Source organism: Hakea prostrata, chromosome 6, assembly GCF_041222555.1.
Source record: "Hakea prostrata isolate BN-2017 chromosome 6, UWA_Hpros_2, whole genome shotgun sequence".
NCBI lineage: Eukaryota > Viridiplantae > Streptophyta > Magnoliopsida > Proteales > Proteaceae > Hakea > Hakea prostrata.
The window spans coordinates 36,175,896-36,192,735 of NC_142605.1; the positions used below are offsets into that span (position 1 = coordinate 36,175,896).

Consider the following 16,840-nt stretch of genomic DNA (forward strand, 5'->3'; position numbering starts at 1 on the left):
GGGTATTACACGTATCACGTAGGATATCCATGCAATTTTGTGGCAAATCTTTGTAGCGAATGAGATATTTAAATTTGTGAAGGAATTGTAATAGACCCTATTATTAGAGTAAGAGAAAAAATAAACTCGGGTCCTCTACTTGTTAGGGTAGATGATTGTACTCCCCTCACACTTTACCACACATTATGAGGGGATCTATGTTGGGGTCACTGGGGGTCCCATCTCTAATTCATTTTGTCACAATTCAGAGGTGAAATTCTCTCATAATATGTGGTGGAGAGATGTGAGGGGAGCATTGACCTCTACCCTTATGCGTAGAGGATATAGGCTCGAAAAGAAGTGTACAACAACAATTGAAATTGTATTCACCAATTTTTTTGAAGAAATTCACCCTCTTCTCACATTTCATACTTGGTAATTCCTAGATTTCCTACCCTCTTCCCCTCGAGTGTTGCTCAATTTTGGTCCAACCTCCCACCCCATCTTTCAACCCCACTGCTAATGACTGGATCTTTGGGTCCTCCTCCCTCTCAGGTTCCGTCTCCCCTTCCTTTGTGTGGAATCTTGTCCTATCAGTCCCCCTCCCCCATAGTTAATTAATCATCGCTAGTTTGGCATAGAGGCTGCATCACCACTTGGAGACCCTTCACCGGCCACTGCCTCCCCAGTCCCCACTCAATCCTTCCTTATAACCGGTACCTTAATGTTAGCTCCGATCAATTTCTTTGTTGGAACAGTCCCAATTTGTCTGTTCTCCCGTTCGCTGTGGGGTTTAGCCATAACCCTCATTTGGCCTCGCTCTAGACAATCCTTGACTTTCTCTTAAGGTTGGGTTTAGTTTTTGAGACATTATGCATGCTCCTTTATTGGCGACATGGCCAACAAATTGGTGTTCAATGCATGATCTCTCACTTATGGTGGGAGCAAAATATTAAAAGATATATCTCTAAATTTAAATTGAACCATCTGGTTTGATATATTTTCTAAGCGTAGAGTCTCCTCCAACCCCTCATGTAGATATTGCAAGGAATGGGAAAAAAAAAAGGAAAGAAAGAAAAAGAGAGAGAGAGTTAAATGTGAGGTGGCATTGTTAAAAACTCCTATTATTAAAATGGGAGAAATACATAAACATAACTCAATCTAAAGCCTCGAACTAAGAGTACAAGGAGGAAAAAAATGAAGATCTACTTTCCCGAAATCAACCATCACCACCGAGACACACGTTCCCCACTTTTCTCCGCTTCTGATGAGCCGCGACAAAGCTCCGGACCTCCACCACCAGGAGCACCACCACGGCTACGACCACCAGATCATGAGCCAAACAGAGGAATTGCAACCTCCGCCACCGGAACCACCACAAAATCAAGCACAAGAACCCTATTCTCTCCCTTCCATTTCCGAAATTGTGGTCTTTAGAGACGAAGACGATGAAGATGAAGAAGAAGACAAACACGGTGACTCACCAAGCCCTAGCTCGTCTGACGCCGACGACACTCATCACCACACCAACACCGGCACCGTCTCCTCCTCCGCCGCTGATGGTACAGTCTCCACGGGCATAAACCAGCGTGCACCGGTTTGCATCAACCCTGAACCTCACATCTCGTCTCAGTTCTACACCTTCAACCGCGATTCTCATGCTCTCATGGTCCAGTGTATTCTAGATCGTCGGCTTGCTACGCCTGAAGAGATCCGCAACGCTACCCCTCGAGATGTCCTCAGGAGCTGGCGTTCCGTTTGGAAGGACCGAAACGAGGATACTGCTTACCTCACGGCTTGGAAGCGCATCCAAGACAAGCTCAACGCTCACATCGATGCTCATGGTAACGAGGTATTGTATTTCAAGAACAATTCTCAGCAGTATGTGTCTTTCATTGATCAGTGGCAAGACATCGTCATGAGCTTCCACGGCGATGCCGATCTCAAGCATCTAGGGTTGAAAGAGACTATTGAACGTATCAAGCAAGTTTGGACCGTAGGAGCCAAATTCTACGGTATTCCCGAATCCTTTATTAGAGTTTGTGTTGCGTCCTGCCCTGTTTGCTCTGATGCTTCAGGGTCCGCTCCCAGGACTAAACGCCGCAGATTCGAGTACACGGAGTCGTTCGATGTTCCTGCCAAGGAGGTCCCTCACCGTCTTCAGCAGCTGGCGGCGAAACACAAGGTTGTCCTTTGTATTCGTCAGAAGTATATCAGATACAAACCCTTTATGGCTGAAGTTAAAGACTATGCTTGTCACCGGGCGGGGGAGCCTGCAGCGAAGAAATCGAGGATTTTGAAGAGGGAGCCTTACGCGTCTAAGCGGTGCGGTTGCGGTTTCCGGATTAGGGCAATTGTTCCGATTTCAAACTATAACGAGAAAGACAAGACATTTGTGTATCAGGAGGAGGGGATGGCCGTGTTCAAGCTTTATGCTGTGCATTCTGGGCATGAACCGGGTCCGTTGGATGGAAACGCTAGGATCATACATAGGGTTGTTGGGCATAAAGGTGGATTTTTGATGGATCAGGATACTGTGTATGGGATGAATGAGGATACCGAAACTGATGCATTTGCCTTTCCGGGTAAGGACGATGGTGATTTTCAGCTTTCAGTTTTGCACCAGGTACAGGAACTTAAGGCTGAAATTGGGCTGCTTGAGGGAAGAATCACAAAAATGCCGCAAGAGCTAGTGAGTTCGGTGTCTAGAGAACTCTCAGAAGTTGTGAATAGAGTTAGGAGCATTGGGGAGGAATCATCTAGGCCTCTGGGATTACTTCATGGTAAGCAACAGCCAGAAGATGTTTTGGTGGGAGATAATGATCTGGCACATTGGGGTGACCACCACCATGATCGGTTATATGGGAATGGCAAGGATGCTGAACTCATTGAGGATGATGATGATAGTTTTGGACGGACACTTGTGGATGTTGCACCTTGGGATCAAATGAGCACAGAATGTAGGAGTAGAAAGTCTTTGATCAGTGATAACTGTAAATCTGATAAGTGGTTGAAGGATGCTTGTGATGATTTCGATGAGAAGAGCATCCTCAATTGTGAGGATTCGAAATTGATTAAGCCCATGAGGATTGACGGTACAATGGATGCGAGTCTTGTTGGTATACAGGTAGACAGCTTCTACCCAGATAATTCTAAGTGGTATGATTCACCTTGCAGCTTGGATCCTAGTACAGATTGCGGGGATAGTGGATTCAGGCATGAGGAGATTGTGTAATTGTAGAGCATAGTTATAGCTTAAGTGATGGGCTTAGTTGAAAGTGGGATTATATATTATGTACACTGAATATTATAACCTAACACGCATAGTTTGGCATCTTTACTGTTCGATAGCTGTGCAGAGTATCCTTTTGGCTGCTTGCACAAGATTCATTAACTTTTCTAACCATGTTCGCAGGCTTTGATATCTTACCATAAGCATATAGTGGACTTCTCTCCTCTTTGGTTCTTTAAAGTTTTTATGATAATCACAGTATCTTGTCTACATAGAATTATTTTAGTTTATGTGCACCATTTCTATTGCATCCCTACTGCTAAGAGGAGGCATTACATGGGCTCACACTGGATTGATAGATGCAGGAACTTAAACTTTTCTGTAACATTTTTCATGAACCTCTTCTGCCACTTTGCTTGATTTGCATGTTATGATTGGAGCTATTCTTCCTGTGTTGCTTTTGATGTAAGGTTGTTAGAAGTATGTCTGCTGTAATGTAAGAATCCAGAAATCGGAAAATTCCATTAGCTTAAAAAAATGAAAAACAGGGGAACTAACCAGAAATTTGAGTAAAATAGAGTTGCTGCTGGGTGAAAAATTTGATACAATTCCAAACTGAAAACTTGACGAGTATACATAGAAAAATGGAAGGGATTAATGGTAAACATCAATCTTGTGAAAGGAGCCATTTGTCCTCCAAGGAATCCACTGTAGCATTCTTTTGGAGTCCATTGAGCGCATTACTAAATCCGTAGCCGAAAAAACTCGACTGATGGATTACTTCGTGTCATTGGGAAGGCCCTCTACCTTTACATCTGTTTATTGTATGGTAACCCAAGTTGAATAGTGTCAGAACTAATTCTAGAATAATGCATCTCATATCCCATGGGAGAAGAATGTAGAGACTCTAATATCGTTCTATTTTTTTCGCCAAGTCAACCTGTAGTTCAATATTTTAGACCCATTTTAAGTGTCCAATGGTTATATATTTTGAGTTTTTTATTTTTGGTAACAGGCCCATTCCTTAAGCCCAAAAAATCAGGAATTTAATGCCTATTTGGATTGAGTAGGTAATATGTCAAATTTTTAGTTTATAATTTCATGTTTTGAGTCACTTAGTGATCATAGTCTTAAATAAAAGTTCCATTTTTGTCACTTTCTCTTTTGTATGTAATACAGGGGACCCTCCGGAAGGATTCCAGCCTGGATTCTATTTTAGTTGCTTTCTATTTTCCTTATAATCATTAAGGATCCTTTCTAGAGGGATTCCTTTTTAGTGTTTGCTGAGCAGCTAAGAGCAAGGAGAGTTCGTATTCTAGTAATCAGTTCGTTGATTTTTACAGTTGATGTATGAGAAAGCTAACTGTATGTGAGTGTGTGCATGGTGATGAAACCTATGATCATATTCTCGTCTTCCTTTTCTTTTCTTCCATTCATTTAGAGTTATACAGAATTGCCTGCAGGTGGAAATTTTTAACCTCTTTTGTATTATCATATAATTTTCTATTTTGTTTCTTATAGTTTCTCTCATCTTCCATTGATTAACATACTGCTACAAATCTTGCAATTGGAATTATTTTCCTTGCCTAAGTCTGAAACTTCAGCCTATGATTCAGAGAATATAACAATCAAATTAGGCTGGATTTTGGAAATATTCTGCTCACTATATATTCTCCTTTGATCCATACTTCAGCATGCTTACACTAATGATCATGACGTGGTTGGTTTTCCTTGCTATTATCTGTCTGCACATTTTATTTTGATTTAACCATTACTATATTTACCACATATGACATACCCCATTACAAACCTCTAACATATGTTAGTTCCAGTTCCATCAGAAATGTGGTATGCAAGTTCTAATAACATTTTGTTTCTGCAATATTCATGATTTTATTCATGGTTTTCTGGTTCACTGCGACTCTGGTTTCTACTGTTTGTTATATTTCAATCTAGCAAAGCTCGTCAGTTGGTGTCAGAGCCATGGCCCCAAGTGAATTGACACCCTCTCAGATGGCCTATACCCAAAATGTTCTTTATTAACATCGAGGAGTTGAGACAACTGGATAATTCGGTAAATAAAATTCCTGCATATCCTCCTCATCTTGCTCTTTTTATTTTTATGGTTTCTATTTGTTACCCAAACCAGGAAAATGAATTCAGCACTTTGTCATTGCCACTTTTAAAGCTTAAAGGGAAGGTCTACAGGTCTGTTGTACAACTGGCTGTGGTGAATGGGGCTTATTGTTGGGCAGTTGAGAAGTGCCATATCTAGAAGCTTTTCTGTTGTAGGGATGAAGATGTTAAGATGGGTGTGGAAGACTTGAAAGGATAAAGTAAGGAATGATTGACTTAGATCTGACTTCAGAGTTGCTCCAAGAGAGTCATTTGAGATGGTGTGGTCATGTTCAACAGAGGCCTAGGGATGTCACAGTAGGGGGAATGACATGATCCTGATTGAAGGAGCTGAGATAGCTTGGGACAGGCTTAGAATGACCATGTGAGATCTGAGAAAGTACATGTGTGGCCTTGTTTGTACCAAGTATGACCTTGGATAGGGCCTATTGGAGGGCAAGGATCCTGGCAGAGCCCACTTGGTGAGAATTTTCTCATTTGCTGGGTTGTGCCTCTTTCCTCGTACTTATTTTATTTTTATTTCTATTTTTCATCCTTGACTTTTCCTTATATTTCTACCGTTTTTTTATTTTTTTGCACATCATATCTCCCTCATCCCCTTTTTTGTGTTGACCTTAGTTTTCTTTATGTTGTTTGGATCATTGTAGACAACCACATAAAGTTGCGATAAGACATCATAGGTTTCATTAGTGTTTGTCTCTACCAACGTATCACCTCTACATTAGACAGGTAGATCGTAGGTTTGTCAGTTGGTGGTGCCAACATGAAAAACCTCTCACACCTCATCAAACACCACTGTAGGGTAATGGCTAGGTCCAGGATTCGAGTTAGAACTGAATCAAGTCAAATTTTTGTTTAAACATGATTCATTATGTAATGTTATCCTTCATTTTCTTTTGCATGCAATGCCTAGGGAGTTTTGATTGTGTATCGTTACCATCTTCCTATTTCAAGCAAATTCTTGTACTGAGCTGATTTTCAGAATGTCAAACTCTTGCTACTGGGTTATGGGATTTTCAGAGAAAATTGATGTGATCTACTGATTCGTGAAGTCTAAGGGAACAAGCTTTCAGGATTGAACATTAGGCCATTTTTTCTTCTAAATCCGAAGTAGGAAATTTCATCATTCATGATTTTTTCTTGCATGTCCTAGTGTATGTCCTTAAAAATTGTATCTAATGCTATGAAATAATTGAAGGCATCTAACAATAATTACAATGTAAAAGTTCTTTTATTATGAAATCATGTACAATGCTTTTTCATGCATAGGATTGAAGTCCTTTTATATTGTTTAAATTTATGTCTGGGTTCGGAGATCTTGATATTTAAATTTGTTGAAACCAAGTCTTGTTATAACTTATTAACTTACAATAGAACTAGGGGGAATCATTACCAGTGCAGATAAAAACGGAAGAGAAGAGCAGCAAGGAGAAGAAACATGACTCATGGTTAGACAAGTTATTCTGAACTTTAGATACCACCATCATTTGGCAATATTTCAAGCAAGGACAACCCATGATGACTATCCATAGAACTGCACTACCAATTGCTAGGTGTTGGGCTAGATTTAAGATTTTGAACTAGAATACCAATCTTCTAAGTATTATTCAGTGGTCCAAGTGGCCTTGGTCTGTGCCTGCATCCGTAAATCATTGACAGAACACAACATTTGATATTTGAGATGTATTCCCCCTGCACTGCTACTTTACAGAGTATTTTTAACACTCATAAATCATGAGATGCAACTTCAAACTACCATAACATCATTGACCAGGATATACTCAACCTTGGAACCAATATATCAGAAACAGTGGCCAGCAGCCAGACCAAAAGATGTAGCACACAAAAGAACAGCAAAAAGGAGAAACTCCTAGTTGCAGCTTAAACAGACTAGACCAGCATAGGTCTGATAGGAAATACCAACCTCCATTGGCAGTAAAAAGGATTTTCTTTGGGGATAACCTTGACAATAGCAATCCAACCCAAGTGGCTGAATTGATCCGCTGTAGGAAAGAAAACAGCAGCAGTAAAACCTGAGAAAATAGCACAGTAGAAATCTTCAAACTAAAGCTCCAGGAAGATTGTAGATCTTCGATAAGAAGAAATCCATGAAAATAAAAAACCTTTCTTTCTTTCTTTGGATGAATAAAAGTTTCATTACTAAAAGGAGAACTGGAGAAGGACAAGGCTTCTAAGAACAGGGGGAGAAGAAATAATTACTAAACAAACAGAGTGGAACCCTAAGAAGATGGCAGCAGCAGGAGGGAGGGTCCTGGGGAACAACTGTAAACCTGAACTTTGGGAAGCCAACACATCTGGAAGAGAAGAAGGAAAGCTTGTTCCAGATGCCATAATCTATGGACCAAATATGACCAATGGCTGCACTAGAAGTCAGTTGACTCACAGCATCACAAATAAGTGAACCACCAAAAGTCATATTTACGCATATCCGCTCCCCCCCACCCCCACCCCCACCCCGCGCGTGAAAGGAGAGGATCCTCTGGTTTTAAGGCCAACATTTGGACAGAAGACCTTCCCCCAAATGGTGGAGAAAAAATGGGTTCCACTTCCTCTGTTCCATTCGAGCAGAGATAACAAACAGGGGAGATGGCAATTTGGTGATGGATTAAAAAAGATTGTTGTGACACAATTACAGTGTGAAGCACTGAAGCCATGCTTGGGGATGTGAGAGACTTGATGATGTAGCCTCAATTGAATGAGGGTCAGTTCTTCAAAGATCTATAAAGAGAACCAACTCAAATGGGATTAATTAAAGGTTTCTTGATCTTAAAAATATATGGTGAATGATATGGGGAGCTAAGGTGGGTAGGTATTAGAATGGGTTGAAACTTGTAGGGATATAGGTAATGATATGAGGATACGATCCCCCAAGTTGAAATGGTTGAGTTTGGATGGCTAAATTGGAAGATATGATGGTTCTTGTTTTGGGTGTTAAGCGGGTTTGAAAATTTAAAGGAATTAAAAAAAGGTTAGAAGGGGGATGGGAGATTGCTGGCTTGCCATGTACTTGGAAGAAAGGCCCTGTGGTGAGCTGTGATGATGGTGGACTGATGTAGCCTCAAGTCAGTGAGGGCCAGTTCTTTTGGGATCTTATCAAAACCAGCCTTAGCCTGAGGTTCAAATTAAGGTTTCACAGTTTTAAATTAGGTTTGGGAATCTAGTGCAACAAGGAATTAGGATTTAGGATAGGGTTTGGGAATTTAGGGCAGCAAAGGGATTAGGGTTTTGAATAGGATTTGGGAATTTTGGGCAGTTAAGGGTTTAGGGCTTAGACTAGGGTTTGGTTGGTCCGATATGGCTGCAATTGGGATGGAAGGTCTCTAAGGTTTGGGGGGATGGGATTCCTAGAGTTGGGGACAGATCTAACAGTTAGATTGGCAAAGATCTGACCTTGAGTTTTGGGTTTCTTTGAAAAGTTTTAAAGTTTCAGAAAATTCAAGAAAAAAAAAAAAAGGGTGATATGAGAGGGGGAATGGGATTAAGTGCTGACTTATTATTAACTTGTAATGTGAGCCTTGTAATGGGGTGCAATGGAGATGGAAAGAAGTGGATGCAGGCTACAAGCACTTTGAAGGACACTTTGAAGGAGAATCCTTCAAATACAAACCTAGGTTGCTTACTCAATCACAAATGAGAAGCTCTACTAACCTTGCCCTTAGGCAGTAAAAGACTTTATTAATTGTATTCTCAAGTATGTAATCTATTACATGTGCGGGGGTTTACTCTTAGCCTTACATAAGAAATCCTAGTGAAATTAGGACTTAGAAAGTGACTTTCCTAGTTGTACTCAACATACTAATCCAAATTCAAATAGGACACTTAAAACTAAACTTAAAAGCACTCCTAGTCAAATTCTAGACTGTCTTAGACTCTTAAAACTAAAATAAAACATAAGAAAAGACTATTCTGCCTTATAACTTAAGTTGGGCATAATTTACATATTTAGACCAATTGTACTAAAATAGAAACCTATTTTCGTACTTGGCCTAACAAAAAATTTATGGGCCCATAGAATTGGCTAATAACCACCAATGTACATTATGTCGCCGAAATGTCGCGACATTTCGCGCAATCGCATATGCCTCAACCCTGCGATTTCGCAACACTAAAAGTCGCAATGAAATCGATCTTTTCGCCAACCGCGAAAACGGAAAAATCATCTTTCTCCGCTGGTGGCCTCCCCGTGGATGCCGGGGAACCGCGGATGCGCCTTCTCGTGGTTTGTCCCTCTCTCTCCGCTTTCCCATCTTCTTTCTCTCTCGCGATGGGGCTCCGCTGCCTCCCTTCTCGCTCTCCGGCTGTCTCGCGTGCGGTCGCGGTTCCGGCCCGTCACCGACTTTCTCCGGCTCTCCTAGTCGCTCACCGTTGCTCATTTCTCACTCTCGCTCTCTTCGTCTTCTCATTTCTCATCTCTCTACTCCGTCTCCCTCAATCACCCCGCATCGTTTTCTCTCGCTCTCGGGCGGTGTGAGGACGGATAAGGTCTCCACCGTTTACCACTAAAAGTTAAAAGCTTGAAAATCAATTGCACGGGTCCCGCTGCTTCACATGTGCGCTTGCAGGTTACAATTTAAAACATACAAATGTTTTTATATTAATATATTATATATTATTTGAGTAATAAATTATAAAGTATAAAACACTTTACGGTTTAAACGTTGAAACCTCGATATCTCATGGGTGTATCGCTGACATCTCGGGGTGTCGATGGTTTCGCCAGCCACCGACACCCCCTTTTTAAACGATATTTCGAACCTTGATAACCACATAATCCTGCTGAACTAGGCCCAACACCCATATCTATCAACCCTAAGTTGATTTCAAAGGGAAGTTGGCCAATTTGATGCCGGACCTTCCAGCAAAAATTGTTGGGGTAAGATTGTGGGAAAACTGCCTGCCTAGGCTCTGCTTGTGTGGCAGCCTTTGGCACGGAGTTAGCCCTTTTTTGGCCAATTTGATGTCAGAGCTGCATCGTGAACAGGACTGAAGGCAGGCTGAATCCACAGCCGCGGAGGAATCTCAGTTTGACTTCACCAGAGACCCTTCCACTCGAGCACCTAGAGATACCTTACCACTATTGGAGTTATGTATTCTCTGGGAACAAAAAACACGCAGATTGCAATAGCTGATTTTATTGATAATCTGAATTGGGAAACTATTACATGCTATGCATGGCTATTTATTGTCTTAACAAACATTAGAATATGACCCCTAGTTGTACTTTTAACAACTTGACTGAATTTTAACACAAACTCTGATTTGTCTTGGGTATTATAGTTCAACCCTTACAAGGATTCTCCATCAACTATAATAAGGATTAAATTAAATTGTATGCATTAGCCTGAATAAGGACTAATTAAATAAGATGCATCAACTCTAATATGGACTAATTAAATTGTATCTATCAAGTCTAATAAGGAGTAGAAAAATAAAAAACTAACTGTATGGGGTTTTCATACTCAATTCATGTACCCAATTTTTTAGGGTCCACTAAGTTAGCCTATTACAAAAATAACTCATCCAATAAAGGCCAATACCTATATAACCCAACCCCAGGCCTATTTCTTGGAAAAAGGACCTGGTTTGAGGCTGGATCTGCATCTGTAACCAACTAGCACCGAGGAGCCGCAATGCATGCACTCTTATGAGATGCTTATTGATGATCAATTAGATTTGGACTTGGTTCTCTGTTGCACTGGTTTGTCTGGCATGTTGTATGCTGCATTTATTTTTGGGTGGTAATTGGGATGTTTTGTTGTTCAAGGGGGTTGAAGAGACAGCTTTATAAGCTTTTTAATATATTACTGGAAAAGAAGTAATTGGGCAGTAAGGTATTGGATATATTGGATTAGGCTTGTAACTGTAGTATTTTGGGAAATTATGGGTTCCCAAAGGGTAATTTGTGAGGCAGACCCACCACGAAGTGTGGGGCTGAAAGCTGGGCAACAAAAAGTAACAGATTAGTAAAACGTGTAGAGAGGGGGGGGTAGTAAAACTACATGCTATAAAACAAGGAATCGGCACATTGTAGGTAATTTTAGAGTAGTTTTGAACTTTTGATACATGATACGTTTAGAGGTGACGTGCAATATGGAGGAGGGACATGACTCAGAGTGGAGGAGCTAGAACAGCAGAGGGCAGTCTAAAAGGGTTTTCGAAGAAGTTAGAAAAGACACGCATGGACTAAAGACAGTATGGCTTAGATTTGATTGTGGAGCAGCCATATATTTGGGTTAAGGCTTTGTTGAGCTAGTAGATTAGATGGTTGTATAATCCTGGTAGCAATTGAAAGCTTTCTGCTTGGGAATGCAAAGATCCCATGAAACACCATTTCTTTTTTGTGGTGGTTCAAATATGTATATTGTCCCGGGGTTAACATTGTTGTAGTCCTTAACAACTTGAGTTTTTGGGATTAGCAAATGTAACATGATATCGAAGTCGGTACATCCGGTGTTTGATTCTTGGTCTGTGGAAGGGGTTTGTATTTTGTCTGGTGTGCCCTTGGTGCTACGTGCAGAGTCATGCATTTGGGCCACCATATGCAGGGGGTGTTGTGTATTGATATACTTTATTGTAGTCCTTGTTGACTCAACTTTTCAGTCTAGTTTTTTAATGGTATTCATAGTCTAATTATAATTAGTGGTCCATGCATCGTGGGATTTCTTTATAGTTCTTCGAAGTCTCAGTTACTAGATGATGATCTAGCTAGTGGACTAATGCCTCCTGTTCTTCATTTCATTGTGTTATCCAGATTATGTTCCGAGATCTTTGACTAACTGTTAAGGAGTGAGATTTAGATTGGAAAAACTAGCAGAGCAAAGGATTGCCTTAAATGGTTGTGAGAGTAGTGAGAAAAAGATGTGCATTGAGTAGATTTGACACCAGATATTTTTTTCGATCTGAATGTCAAGGGGGATGCATGTAGTTGGGTTCATTTAGTTGGGATAAGGTTTAGGGTTAAGATGGGTTTGCCGCTGCACTTGCATTTCCTAATGCAGAAAAAGCATCAAATTACTCATCCACACTATTCACATAATACTGCTAGATGTTTTTCCCCCTTCCCAAACTCTTTCAATTAATCTGGTAATGTAGATAAAACATACAGAGTTCAACCACAGGTGGTGATGTATTGTGGAGGGTTGATGGATCCGGAAGTTGTTTTTGGATCACTTCATGCCCAGTCTGCCAAAGCTATTCGAAATTTGGTTAGAGATTCTTACAGAAATGAGAGACTTAGATGTTACGCAGTTTAAGGACATCACAAGGTAACATCGGAAAAAACAAAAAATTCATACAGGTCCCAGCCAGGTTCGTCTTCCTAGTCTTGCATTGATCTAGATTTTGGCGGGAACATGCATAGGTTCTGTATATGCATGCAAATGCAATTGTTGGATGTTTTGTTTCAGAGTACTGGTAATTTATTGTAATTTCAGATATTGATGAGGAAATCATGGTGTTGCCGTAGTATTGGATGGTCCATGCTCAAGGTTGAATTTAGTTGATGATCCTTCCCGTATCATTAAATGTCTGATAGCTATAGTTATATACAGTGCAAATGTCAGTCGAAGGAGGGGAAACTGAGAGAACAGGAAACGATTCGAAGGGATATTGTGCAGTATCCCATGAAAAGAATTTGAAGGGATATTGTGTCTTCTGAGTTTCTTATATCCCGTATAAGCCCTAAAATATTTGCTGCTTTGACCTGTTGTTTCAGAGATTGGTTTAAGTAGCTGGTTTGATTTTGATTTCATTTACTTGTTTTAATGGAATCTGCAGCAACTGTTGGAAACACACCTTTTGTTCTCTACTTGGCCTGTGTTTTTCCTGATTGCAGTGATATTAATCATCCTTGGTGCTGTCGTAGTAACTATTTGTGCTGGTGGACAAGAACAGAGCTCAGGCTGGTTTCTGAGGTGGGAGTTCTCATGATGATTGATTTGGTGTGCATTCTTAAGAGTTCATACCAAACATAGCTTCAGCACCAATGGTTTCCAACTTCTGCACTTCTTGTGTTTTCTAAAATTGTCTTTTCGATTCAATATTCCAATTTCATTAGCATTGGTTTCGAAGATGTACTTGGGGAATGTCTCCAAACCTGGACCTCCACTTCTACCCAATCCCAACGGCGAGTCAGAGCTTTTGTAATCATCTGCGCTTATCACTTCGTCGTTACTGTAAGCGAAGAAAACTCACATTTATCCGTCGTTAAAAGCTCCCGAAAATTCTCACAGTTAAAAAAGTTATAATGGTCTTCCGTCTCTAAAGGCGTTTGATTGTGAATTTCTGAAGAACTTGATTTGCTGGTCCGTCCCTTAAAGTAGATGCAACGTAAATCGTCAGGTTAACCGTCGCTAAAGGCACCGCGATATAAGTGCTCTCCATGTCTTCCGTCACGAAAACAATATTTGGCATGAACTGTATCCGTCCCTAAAATTCAGGTGGTGTTGTATATATGATTTTCAAAATTATTGCAAGACTTTGCACGGATAAATGGTAAGGTATATATTATGTTTATTTATTACTTAATTCATTTCAAATTATGGCTATGAATGTGATAGGCTGACAGTTTGCTATGTCATTTTACAAAAAATTAACTTTCATCTACCTCCCCTTAAAAATCAATTTAAGACAAAGTATCACTTTATGACCAATTTGCCATTTATTTTTTTAATTTGAATTTTACATAATTTAAAAACTTGAGGATTCGATCAAGAATAATTTAAAACTTCAGGATCCGGATCAAGAAATTCCCTTTTTTAAATTTCTTCAATAGTAGTCGTGCTCGGGATCCGGATCGAAGAAATTCCCTTTTTTTTTTTTTCAATAGTAGTCGTGCCGATTCAAACCATTTTCGTGGAAATTCCAAGCTTCAAATGCATCTTCCCGATGGACCGACATATTCCCCATTTGAGTTATAATTGAGCAAATCTAGAAGCAAACTAATTAGAAAAAGGAAAGAGAAACAAAAAGAACTTCCATTTCTACCGTTTGAAGATTTTCTACGCTCTTTGTAATCAATGGACAATTATTTGAGCGGTTAATGGCTGGGATTTACATGTTGTGTTGGCTATACTTTATGCCCTTGTCGATTAGTTGTTCTTTGTTGAACAACTCCAAAAGCTTCTGGGCAATTTGGGCCTTGCTTTTTCACCATCGATGGACGGGAAGAGAATCGAGATGTAGAATAAGGGAAACCATGAATTTTTCTAACCAATCACGATTGCAAACGTCGGCCGCTACGAGGGAAAGATCAAGAATTTTAGGGTTTATAATTTGTGTACTTTCCCTTGCAAACGTCAGCCGCTACCCAGAGGGAAAGATCAAGATTTTTTAGGGTTTATAGTGTGTACTTTCCCCTCATAATAAACATTAGCGATGGTAGAACCAAAAGAAAAAAAAGAAAAAAAAAAAGAAGAAAATAAACATGGAGATTATGTATGTAAAAAAATTTAATTAAAAAAGGGCAAATTGGTCATAAAATGATAATCTGTCCTTAAATTGACTTTTCTATAGTCGGGAGGCGTGCGTCTCAGTTATTTTGGACTAAAAATGACATAGAGCAAACCTCAGGGGGTCCAGATGAAAATTACCCGTTAGAGAATTAAGTGGTAAATCATTGCTCATGTATATTAACCCTTGGTTGTGGGTTCTCCTATTGCCCATGGTGCCTTTGTATTCATTTAGCCATTATGTGTATTATATATACACGTGTCTAGATGCATTGCTAGATTACCTTTTTACATGTTACTATCCATTCGGCATGAGTATTGAAGTCAAGTGACCCATGATAACAATGATTGAGTCCTGTGAGTGTCCAACAGAGGTATCTAATCCATGAGGAGACACAAACCCAATAGTGTGGTGAGCAAGTGATGACTTAATCCCTTAGCCATGGCGTGATGTGATTGTATCCCTACACTGCGAGATCCCAATAGAAGTATCTAGTTTGTAAGGGATCAGAGTAACAAGACTTCTCAGAGGAGGCTGGTGTTACGACTTAATGCACGTCCGTCATAGAGACCAACACTTGTTTGAGTACAGGGGTATACTTGCATAAATACATTGCTCCTTTTCATTTGCATTCATATTTCATACTTGATTTATGTATTTGATGCACGATATGTGATTGTGTTACCCTTAATGAATCTTGTGGAATTCATTCCTCGAAGATATATTTTCTCTAGACTCTTTAACATGTTATGAGGACTCCATCATTCCGGAGTATGACATTTTAGCAGGCAGAGATATGGAGACATGTATCCATGCTTGGACTACTCATACGGTGTTTATCCTTTTTTATTGTTGTTGTGGTAGAGTTTGACTGGGTTTGCATAACTCTCTTTTGGGAAATCAAAGGATTAAACTAAATTCTCTTAAACCATCCTTGGTAATTTTGAGATTTCCCTTGTAATAACTCTTGCTTTCTTTTAACATAATGATTTGAGGATGACTGTAATAACTTAATTATTTGATACATTAATTTCTTTACTTTTGGATTATGCTATGTGATACTACATTGCTATGGATTGGCCTTGAATCCAGATCTTGTGGTGGATCACCACCATAGGTATTTGGGCCATAGGATCTGGGTAAGCCCAATATGCTGGCTAGTGGGGGTGTGACACCTAAGCTCATAATTGAAAGTGCTATGCTGATTTGTACCAAGTACCGCAGCTCAGTCCAAACTATTGGTCCGACTGAGTATGTGACTTTTGATCAGACAAACCCTGAATGTAATAGGGGGCTCGACATTGTGTTCTAGGGTAAGAGCAGATTAGCAACGTCGTCTTCCCAATATGTGCATACCAATGGAAATGGACACAAGCAACTAGAAATGACTAGGGGGAAGTCAACCAACTCAAAGAGCCCTAAATATGCACCAAACAAAAGATACATTGACATGACATAGAATTAGCCTTGGCCAAAACACTTGCTAGATTGTCAGCTACGAGTTGCAAGGCTTGTTTTGTCAGGCCACACTGTGTGTTGACATGTTAGCAGTCAACTCTCGCATCCGACGTGTTAAGCTTGGAAGATATCTACAAAAACTGCGTAACCCGACAACTCCAAAGGGTCATGTTAAGTTATAACTACCCCTCACCTACAGCTTTTAGAAATAATGCTCATTAACTATCCTACTGTCTTTTAGCTACTCAGCTTGACCATTTAAAACCCTAACATTGGGTTGGTGTTGTTTCTAAATCTAACTAGCTCTTTAAAGGCGACTTGCCCAACATCAACCCACACTCACCTTATATTTCTATGAAAAAGTTTTGAAGCCACCTACAACCGTTCAAACCGCTGTTCACTTGAGGGATTAGATTTGGTCACAACAATGGACAACCTTTGTGGGAAAAGAGCATTTTCGAACATCTGTAAGCCAAGATAAGAAATGTCGAACTTTTCCAAGCCTCACATTCTGGTGTGCAGTTAGCTAGTGGAAATCTTTGACCTAGGAAAAGCACTTTTTGG

General features: G+C 40.1%; 1 protein-coding gene across 1 annotated transcript; it reads left to right on the forward strand.

The window, feature by feature from the left end:
• Positions 1-984: 984 nt before the first annotated feature.
• On the forward strand, positions 985-7,792 carry LOC149013729 (uncharacterized). The gene has a single exon (XM_089158953.1). The coding sequence runs from the start codon at positions 1,247-1,249 to the stop codon at positions 3,212-3,214; it is 1,968 nt and encodes a 655-aa protein (XP_089015079.1). The 5' UTR covers positions 985-1,246; the 3' UTR covers positions 3,215-7,792.
• Positions 7,793-16,840: the final 9,048 nt, after the last annotated feature.

What these genes read in the sequence shown, in the direction of transcription:
- LOC149013729 (XM_089158953.1), top strand. Translation starts at nt 1,247, where the DNA reads ATGAGCCGCGACAAAGCTCCGGACCTCCACCACCAGGAGCACCACCAC.